The sequence below is a fragment of the Myxocyprinus asiaticus genome, chromosome 17, assembly GCF_019703515.2.
Source record: "Myxocyprinus asiaticus isolate MX2 ecotype Aquarium Trade chromosome 17, UBuf_Myxa_2, whole genome shotgun sequence".
Classification (NCBI taxonomy): domain Eukaryota; kingdom Metazoa; phylum Chordata; class Actinopteri; order Cypriniformes; family Catostomidae; genus Myxocyprinus; species Myxocyprinus asiaticus.
In genome coordinates, this window is record NC_059360.1 from 20,112,851 (window position 1) to 20,122,839 (window position 9,989).

The 9,989-nt window shown below is 35.6% G+C and overlaps 1 protein-coding gene across 7 annotated transcripts in view; it reads left to right on the forward strand.

The window, feature by feature from the left end:
* Positions 1-9,635, forward strand: part of rnf144aa (ring finger protein 144aa) — a 67,766-nt gene extending 58,131 nt beyond the window's left edge. The window contains exons 9-10 of one of the 7 annotated variants that reach the window (XR_007899683.1): positions 4,061-4,692; positions 6,107-6,166. Coding sequence is in view for 6 of the 7 variants with exons in the window: in XM_051723486.1 (XP_051579446.1) it covers positions 4,061-4,151; positions 6,107-6,195 (180 nt within the window). In the remaining variant the exon portion in view is untranslated. Of the gene's footprint in view, positions 1-4,060; positions 5,014-6,106 lie in introns of those variants that run through there. The other 6 variants (XM_051723486.1, XM_051723488.1, XM_051723485.1 and 3 more) reach the window with 6 other exon arrangements.
* Positions 9,636-9,989: the final 354 nt, after the last annotated feature.

Below are 9,989 nucleotides of genomic sequence, written 5' to 3' on the forward strand. Positions count from 1 at the left end.
TGTCATTAGGAGCAATAGAGGGGAATAAAGTATGCAGAAAATGGTTTTTGAAACAAGCCTCCAAGACTTTGTGGCTAATTATCTTTTTTGGACCACGATGATCTCAACTTAATAAAGTTACAAGCTGTTTGACTGTCCAGATTGAACGCAAAACGCTGTTTAACGTGGCACAATCACAGCCAGTCAGAACATATTTGATGTTTAATGATGTTTAATGTACAGTTATGAGGAGCAAAACTTAAGACAGACTAAAAACGGTTCAAGGATCGAAAACCAAAAACCAACAATATTTTTTGCAGAGCGTAATCGAAAGGAAGGAAGTCCCTTTCAATTGTTCCTGATTGAAAATTGTATTTTTAAATGCTGGTAACGGGTTAATATCCGGTTTATTTCGTTCCGATAATTTTTCATGAAACGAAAGACCAAAAGACCAAAGACCATAGAAAATGTTCAGAATTACACCACTTCCTGTTTCCCGAAAAAATGGGGCTTCTCTTTTTTTACTAGAATTTAAGCCTGTGCTTTGACCTTACTTCGTGATAATGTTCAGTTTCATACGACTTATTACAGATTAAGAGCAAAGAGTGTGTGTGCTCCCTTTGTTTTACCCCAATAAAAGTAATTAAAGCTGTATAAAGTTGATTTAGGACTTTATTGGCTCCAGAAGAACACGATCTGTGCATGGGCCCTTTGTGGTACACCAAGGTGTAACGGGGTTCATTGTGGGGTGAAAGGAGAAAACAGGAAACGTGAGGCCTCAACTCAAAAGGTTGGTCTTTAATAGTGTGCAACTCAAAATAGCTTTTCAGCTTCAACATAAACACAGTCAACTTTGGTGGTTGAAGCGTGTCTCTCTCTCACTGGGTCTCTGGCGTGGTTCCTCTTTTGTCGCTCTCCCCCGTGCTTACTGTAATCAGAAACAGGTGTTAGATGTTATAGCACTCAGGTGTGAACCCTTACCGACAGAACTGGTGTAACTAAGTCAGGTTTGTAGGCTTCCTTGCTCATACACGCTTTTTCAGTTCGGCCCTTGAGGTCAGGGCTTTGTGATGGCCACTCCAATACCTTGACTTTGTTGTCCTTAAGCCATTTTGCCAAAACTTTGGAGGTATGCTTGGGGTCATTGAGGTATGCAAGACCCATTTGCAACCGAGCTTTAACTTCCTGGCTGATGTCTTCAGATGTTGCTTCAGTATATCCACATAATTTTCTTTCCTCATGATGCCATCTATTTTGTGAAGTGCACCAGTCCCTTCTGCAGTAAAGCACCCACACAACATGATGCTGCCACCCCCATGCTTCACGGTTGGGATGGTGTTCTTCGGCTTGCAAGCCTCACCCTTTTTCCTCCAAACATAACGGTGGTCATTATGGCCAAACAGTTCAATATTTGTTTCATCAGACCAGAGGACATTTATCCAAAAAGTAAGATCTTTGTCCCCATGTGCACTTGCAAACTGTAGTCTGGCTTTTTTATGGTGGTTTTGGAGCAGTGGTTCTTCCTTGCTGAGCAACCTTTCAAGTTATGTTGATATAGGACTCGTTTTACTGTGGATATAGATACTTGTCTACCTGTTTCCTCCAGCATCTTCACAAGGTCCTTTGCTGTTGTTCTGGGATTGATTTGCACTTTTCACACCAAACTACGTTCATCTCTAGGAGACAGAATGCGTCTCCTTCCTGAGTGGTATGATGGCTTTGTGGTTCCATGGTGTTTATACTTGCATAGTATTGTTTGTACAGATGAACGTGGTACCTTCAGGCATTTGAAAAATGCTCTCAAGGATGAACCAGACTTGTGGAGGTCCACAATTCTTTTTTTCTGAGGTCTTCGCTGATTTCTTTTGATTTTTCCCATGATGTCAAGCAGAGAGGCACTGAGTTTGAAGGTAGGCCTTAAAATGCATTCACAGGTACACCTCCAGTTCAGTACACCTCCTATCAGAAGCTAATTTGCTAATTATCTAAAGGCTTGACATCATTTTCTAGAATTTTCCAAGCTGCTTAAAGGCACAGATAACTTAGTGTTTCTATTTATATTGTGATATAGTCAATTAAAATGAAACAATCTGTCTGTAAACAACTGTTGGAAAAATTACATGTGTCATGCACAAAGTAGATGTCTTAAACGACTTGCCAAAACTATAGTTTGCTAATATTAAATCTGTGGAGTGGTTAAAAATGAGTTTTAATGACTTCAACCTATGTGTATGTAAACATCTGACTTCAAATGTACATATCAAGGACTATCTCTTCTTAAAGAAGGAAGAGAACCTCTTGTATCTTTTTACTTAATTATGCACCTTATGAACAATAAGTGTACAAAAAGTTCTTTTTTAAACACTGACATCTTCATATGCTGAACATAATTTTGTAAAGGTGAGACAGCCCTGAAACGATGGGAAAGTTTAGTACATTTGCACAAAGACATCTGTTGCTCAGTGGGGAGAAATGAGTCATAATAAGCATCATAAGAGCACAGCGCCTCTGTGCCAGCCTTCAGAATTTGAATTTTATAAAGCTTTGGCCGAACATCATCAGAAATTTGACTCTTTATAAATTAGTTAAGACAGAGCTGCCGGGCTCAGCCAGTCCCGGGTTTGTGCCTCAGGGTTTGCCAGCACTGTATTCATCCATTAGATTGCACTGCTTTCCCCTGCTCAGAAATTTGCAGTCTGGGAAAGAGAGAAATTTACATAGAAAGAGAAAAGCAAAGTGTGTGCAAAGTTATAACTGGTCCCTTGATAAATGTGTAGGATTACAATTCTGAGAATGTTGGGAAGATTCTGTGTGAAATAGAGGCCAGTTGTTATTTAGGGATTGTTCACATCAGGAGAAAATCAAGCCTGAATAGTGTCACATGCTTCTGTGTCCTATAGTAAGTAACCTGTTGCAAGTGTAATTGTCAGCCGGTGATTTTTACTTGTTTTATGAATGCATAAAATGAACTCAATCTCAGTTCCATTTTGTGATAGTAATAAATGGTAAGGATCTGATGCCCCTGTGTGGTGGAATATGAAGTTACATCAGAACGCGTTGCATCAGAGAAATTTATATTCTGTAGGGATGTACTGATATAGACATTTTGGATAACATCATAGCCAATAATTATTCTTATGTTTTGACTAATATGATTGTCAGTACTCTTGATCTATACTAAAAAAAATCACCATATCACACAAATGTTACTGATTGCACCTTTAAAACGCCATTTTTAACCTTAAGCGCAGTGCAATGCTTTAAATCATAAGCACAAAATCATTGGGCATGGCCATGAAGTTTTGGTATTTTCGTGCAAGCATGCGCTAAGTCTAGCAAATGGGTTTGGAGAAATCACACGCCACGTGCAAATAGGATGGGTCAAGTGCAATTTAATTCTGAGGTTCTTCTCCAGTTATTGCACCAACTGTGTCCTATTATATAGTCAAGCACCAGTGATATAAACAAAGGCAGCACATTCATAAGAAGTTGGTAGTGTAGATGGACTGTATGCACTGAATTAGAAGAATAGAAAATTATGTTCTTTTGTGCATTAACTGCATCCTTGATGAATGTCAGGCATATTTCTATGATAGTGACATGCTCCTTTTATACACATGGAGAATGCGATTCTCATCAGAATTTTGATGTACGCTCCGTTAAGTTAAAGAGAATGTAAGTATTTTTATTAATTTTCATCTACTGACACACAAATCATGGCTAGTATTAACAGAGATTGTATTGGAAATCACTTCACTTCTACCGGTCGATTTTGAAAAATAACATTCATTTATTGAGACATGAAAAAATTAAACCAAAAATATTTCTAAATTCAAATTAAACTTCAAATGTAACTAAATATAATTAAAATAATGAAGTGGTCAAAATCAAACAGAATCCAAACATTTTACTCTCTCCTTCCACTGGCCCCTTTTGCAGTGACTTAAAAATCATTCTATGACAACAGGTAGAAAATTACTAGTACCTTTAGAAAATGTAACACAAATCTCATAATTTTTTGTTTCAACAAATGGCTTAAATAACCATTGAAGGGACATAATTTGATGTTTTGTACTTTCAGATTTTGGACATGAACTTTATTACCACCTGCTGGTGGAATCTCCAAACTGCAAATGCAGAAACTGAATTTGGACTTTGCGCTGAGTTAAGAGGTGGTATTGAAATGTCTTAGAGCAATGACATATGTCTTAGGAAAATAGCAAATTGCACTTTGCATCACTTCATTTACAGACAATACACCCACAGTTTGCGCGCCTCCACCCACGGCCACTTGCGCTTTGCGCTGGCTCAAAAATTGCACTTAGAATTAGCGCTCTCACGAAAATTGGATAAGACGTTGTGCACGGTTGTAGTGCTTTGCGCTGTGCTTTGCGCACTGATGAAAACAGAGCCCGTCAAATCTGTATCCGTACACATGCGTCAAAACTGAAAAGACGGACGTTTTTGGTGTGTCTTACCGTGGTTGCATCATGTTTCACTGGTTTTCAGCATCTCTAGCCTTAAATGACACATTTTAAGGAGGCAGTGTCAAATTAAATGTAATTTGAAACTTAAAAAATTAAAAAATGTGTCTTGAAACCCCTGCCTGCACTCTATTCCATTTAGCTGTCTTTGATCAGCTGTCTATTTGTTGCCTGTCCAGCTGGAGTTGCGCCTACTGCCCCCTGCTGACTGAGACTCGCAAAAATATCAGTAGGAAAATTCCTTATAACCGTGCCGTGATTCATCTAAATTGTTATTTTTTTAACAGTATTTTTTTATTTTATTAATCACTCTGAATTAATGCATTAAATTGACAGCCTTATTAAAGGTATAGTTCACCCAAAAATGAAAATTCCCTCATCATTTACTCACCCTTACACCATCCTAGATGTGTATGACTTTCTTTATTCTGTTTAACACAAATGAAGATTTGTAGAAAAATATCTCAGGTCTTTTTGTCCTGACAATGCAAGTGAATGGTGACCAGACCTGTGAAGCTCCAGAAATCATATAATGGCAGCATAAAAGTAATCCACACAACTCCAGTGGTTAAATCCTTATCTTCAGAAGCGATATGATTGGTGTCGGTGAGAAACAGATCAATATCAATATCAATATCAAAGTCTTTTTTTACTATAAATTTTCCTCCCTGCCCAGTAGGTGGCAATATGCCAGCAGAATGCGAATCGGCAAAAATGTGAAAGTGTGAAGAATGTGAAAGTGGACATTTGTTATTGACATTTTTATTGATTCCATTCATAAAAAAACAATAGACACAACATAAAATACGGAATCAGATATATAAATTAAACCCTTCCCCCCGAACATCCCCCCCACCCGACACAAACACGCATTACAGTGGTCTCTTACAATTATAGCAAAAAATTAGAAACAAACTAAAAAAAATACTTTCAAAAAGCAAGAGTGCACATACACATCAAACTAAAAATAAAAAATAAAAAATCCCTCTCCACTGCCCCTCCCCGAGAACCCATGAAAGTGGACATTTACAGTAAAAGGGACTTATATATTGATCTGTTTCTCACCCACACCTATCATATCCCTTCTGAAGATATGGATTTAACCACTGGAGTCGTATGGATTACTTTTATGCTGCCTTTATGTGCTTTTTGGACCTTTAAAGTTCTGGCCACCATTCACTTGTATTGTATGAAATATTCTTCAAAAAATCTTGATTTGTGTTCGGCAGAAGAAAGAAAGTCACACACATCTGGGATGGCATGAGGGTGAGTAAATGATGAGAACATTTTCATTTTTGGGGGTGAACTATCCCATTAGCAACAGTTACTGAAAATGATCAACCATTTAACAACATATTGCTTGGTCGTTATTTAGTGAAGTGAAATACTTCAATACTACACTGCTCTCTATGTTTTAGTGTTGTTTATGTTGAGTGTTGTTAACTGTTGAATATTTTTTGGAAACCTGGCAGAAAAGTGTATGAAGTTTGTTTTGAAATAAATAAGCTCTGATTCCGATATTGGCCAAATTATACATATGCTGATATGCTACAATTGGCTAATTCCAAGATGGTATCAAGCATTGTTTTGTTAGTGTGTTGTTGTGTGTCTTAACTTGTACTTGTTAATTTATATCTCCACAGGTTGTTGGAATCTTTGCTGGTTTCGGACTGCTTTTACTCGTAGCCTCTCCGTTCTTGCTGCTAGCCACGCCATTCGTGCTGTGCTGTAAGTGCAAATGCAGTAAAGGCGATGATGACCCTTTACCCACCTAACAGCCTGTCACGAGGAGTCGCTGTAGGAGGAATTCCGGTCATTCCCTTTAAATCGTTTTTCTTTTCCTCCTCTACCTTTGAGCTTTCATCGACCGGTTGGACTTGCGCATTTGAAGCCACAATGCGAGTCATCTCACGTCACGGTTACTGTCACTGCTAGCTAATGTAGGCTACATCTAGGCAGGCCCTGGCGAGACTTCAGGAGACCTCATGAGCCTGCTGCTTGCTTAGGTGGAGGACTTGAGAGGTGGGGTTACTTATTGTCCCTCCCCTTTCATGGTAACACAAGCGATGTTACTAAAAGAGCACAGCGCTGTTCAATCTAAGCGCTCTTCTATTTTGCATATGTTTTCCATATGTGGCTCTTCTGGAGGGTTCTGTTTTAGCAGAAAATATATTCAGTCTGTTCATCTGACGGTCTCTGTGTGCAGTCACACGGCTCACTCTTTGCCATTTGTGTTCACTTTAAATGCTTCAGAGTGAGTACAATTTTTGTTTAAATGCACTGCAAGAATACTACTTTAAATGCTTATTCAAAGCTAAATTTTACATTCAAGACTTTGTTTAGTGGCATGTCTTATTTGTTGAGATCTTTCAAACTAAGGCCACAGACAAACCTAAATTGATATGGCAGATTATGGGTGCTGATGTCATCAAGGGTTACACCGAATTTATTTTATTTATTTTTTTGCCAATTAAATTTCTCCCTGTGCACTTAAGAACTATTTTTTTGTTTTGAGACATAGTCACTGATCTCCATGGATTTAAAGCGTTAATTTGAGTCCAAAGCAGGACTGTTCTGTGAGTTTAAAATGCCAAATATTGACCCATTGAAATCTCTGAGTGTAATAAATCGCTCAAACAAACCCTTAACCTAATCCGATCATGAGATACAAGATCCTATTTCTAGCTCTAAAGTTCAAGATAAACTGTTAGTCCCTTTTCTACAGTAAAGTGTGATCATAACTGTTAATTATATGGTGATTTACTCAACGGTATATCGTGTTTTTTGTCACATAGTTTGTAGATACAGTTTGTATTCCTCGCAACAACAAGTACAATTTTGAAACAGTCACTGTAATTCTGGCAGGGATTATAATCTGTTTTCAAGACTGTTTGGCTAAAACATATTTACAAGTCCAGCACTTTGTCTATGCAAGTTCATACAACTTGAAGATAAAAAATATGTGGCTTCTGCTGTCTTGAATTGAATGTTTGCTAGTTTGTTGTTCAAAAAGCCATTTGTGGTAATGTTGAGAATTGACAAATATTTTTAAAATGATTTCTTTCCTTAAGTGGACTGATTTTAAACTAGAGTTATGATGCTATTTGAATGTTAACATCTTGCCTGCACTTCTTGAAAAGCTACTGTGCCATTTGTCATATGTTACTCTCAAATATTCAAATCAGAGCATCTGCACCTGCCATATGTGTAGCTGGATAATATGTAGCTCATTACATTTCTTCAGAATTCTCTCTGATTCCTTCATCTGGCATTTTTTGTGTGCCATATTAGAGGTTGACATGACAAAGTGATTGTCTTTTGTTTGCAAAAAATAAATAAAAAATTGTGTTGCCCCTCTGAAATTCACAGTATTCACGAAGCTGATTACTAGTATGTAAATATATTATGTTGGTCAGCTGGATCCTTTGGTAGCAACCTGAATTATGTTTTTTAGCCTTATATTTTGGAGTACCTCACTTTTTTCTTCTGTAGCTGACATAAGGTTTGTTTGTTTTTTGTTTTTGTTTTGTTTTTTTCATTTTAATTGTGTATGGATTTATCCTCAGGTCCTCCTACATGAATAATGTTGGCACTTTTCAACTTTTGTAATGTTCAAAGATATAGAACTTTATGCATGCATAGTTACATTAAATAAAAATTGTTGTACATGAAATGGCCAAGTTATAGAGTAATAATATTGTTATTCATTATATATTAAAATATATATATATATATATTTCACACACAAAAAAAAACAAAAAAAAAATTCTGGTGAAGAAATATTATGATTATTTCCAGTCTGTATAAAACTCTGATCACATTGCTCCTTTTGCAGGCTTAGATAATTAAATGAATTGTGCTTTCAGTGTTGGTGTCCTCTCTTACTTTTATTTATTTTATTTTTTTTTTACTTTTTGTGGTTAAACTATAATATTCTCAGATTTGAAATCATAATGCATAATCTCAGAATGATAGTCAAAATTAAAGCACAGCGTCATTGCCATAAATGAACAGCACACAAGTTACTTTATCCAGCTTAACCAAATCTTTGTCATCTTTTAAACATTTGGCCATTTCATGTGAAACAGTAGTGTGTGTGTGTATATATATATATATATATATATATATATATATATATATATATATATATATATATACTGTATATATAGATATAGATATAGATATACAGTATATATATATATATATATATATATATATATACTGTATATATAGATATAGATATAGATATAGATATAGATATAGATATACATGTATATATTGACAATCGTGCCAAGTGGATTTTTAAGACATTGATGAGGGAACTCTTTTTGACAGAGTGAGTACATTTGTAATCAAAGTACAGTAGATCTTTGATGTCATATGGGCTATATAATTGCATCTTATTTTATTTCATTTATGACATATGTACATTTTTGTTTTATTACATTTCCATTTGATGTTCTTTTTTTGTTGTATACACTGTTTTTATGAAATATTAGCTGTATTATATATTAGTGTTCTTTATTTTAGAATGAATGAATTAGCGCTTCACTCGGTGCTTATTTTGTTCAGTCTGTTTGGGGTAGTGTAGCCCCATGTTCCCATGTAAAATGCCAAATGTTACAACATATTAGAAATGATTGTGGCTTTACAGGTAAACTGGAGACGCTCCTTGACATAAACTAAACATCTGGCAAATGGCCATAAATTGTATTGTTTCTGTTTGTAAGAATCTCCTCCCTTGGAGATAATTTGACATTTGAAACACATGTCTTTTGTTTTTACTACAGTTGTCTGTTTGTATTAATGTCTGTCTTTCCACTTGGCTATTCCAAATATTTCTCATTATGACTTACAGTATTTGGATGTTTTTCACCATATAAATTTAGTGATCTGGCAGTGTCCTTTTATCATTGCTCCTAAAACAAGTTTTACCTTTTACTCTTCCTTAGATGGCCTTTTAATGATTAATTTGTTTGTTTTTGATACATAATTCATAGATTATGTATTTTATTCTCTGTAAATTGGAGCCAAATCCCACTTTTACAGTTGTAACCATGTAAATTTGCATGTATGTGAAATCTTGAGAGTAAAAAAATACAATAAAAAATAAGATAAAAACATATTCACTTGTATCGTCCATGCCACAAACACTGTGATATTAAAGTGTCCATAGTCAAGGTTTTTTCCGTTATTTCCTTTATTTTTACATTTTGGTACAAATGTCAAGGACACTATTCAGTAGACCACTGTTGTAAAATATACCATTAAAAATATGGGTTTTTTATTAAAGTATGTAATTCTTGATGTGCTGACAAAATATAAAATAACACTGGCCAAATGCGACTATAAATTTAATTGAAAAATTATTATGAATTACTGAATTTCTTACTGTTTATTATGTTCCCCCTTTTGCTTTTATGACAACAAGCACTTACAATACATAGACTAAACCTGATGATCCATGTTATTCCAGCATGATTTGAGAATGTCATGCTTTTTTTGCTTAAGTTATTATTATTATTA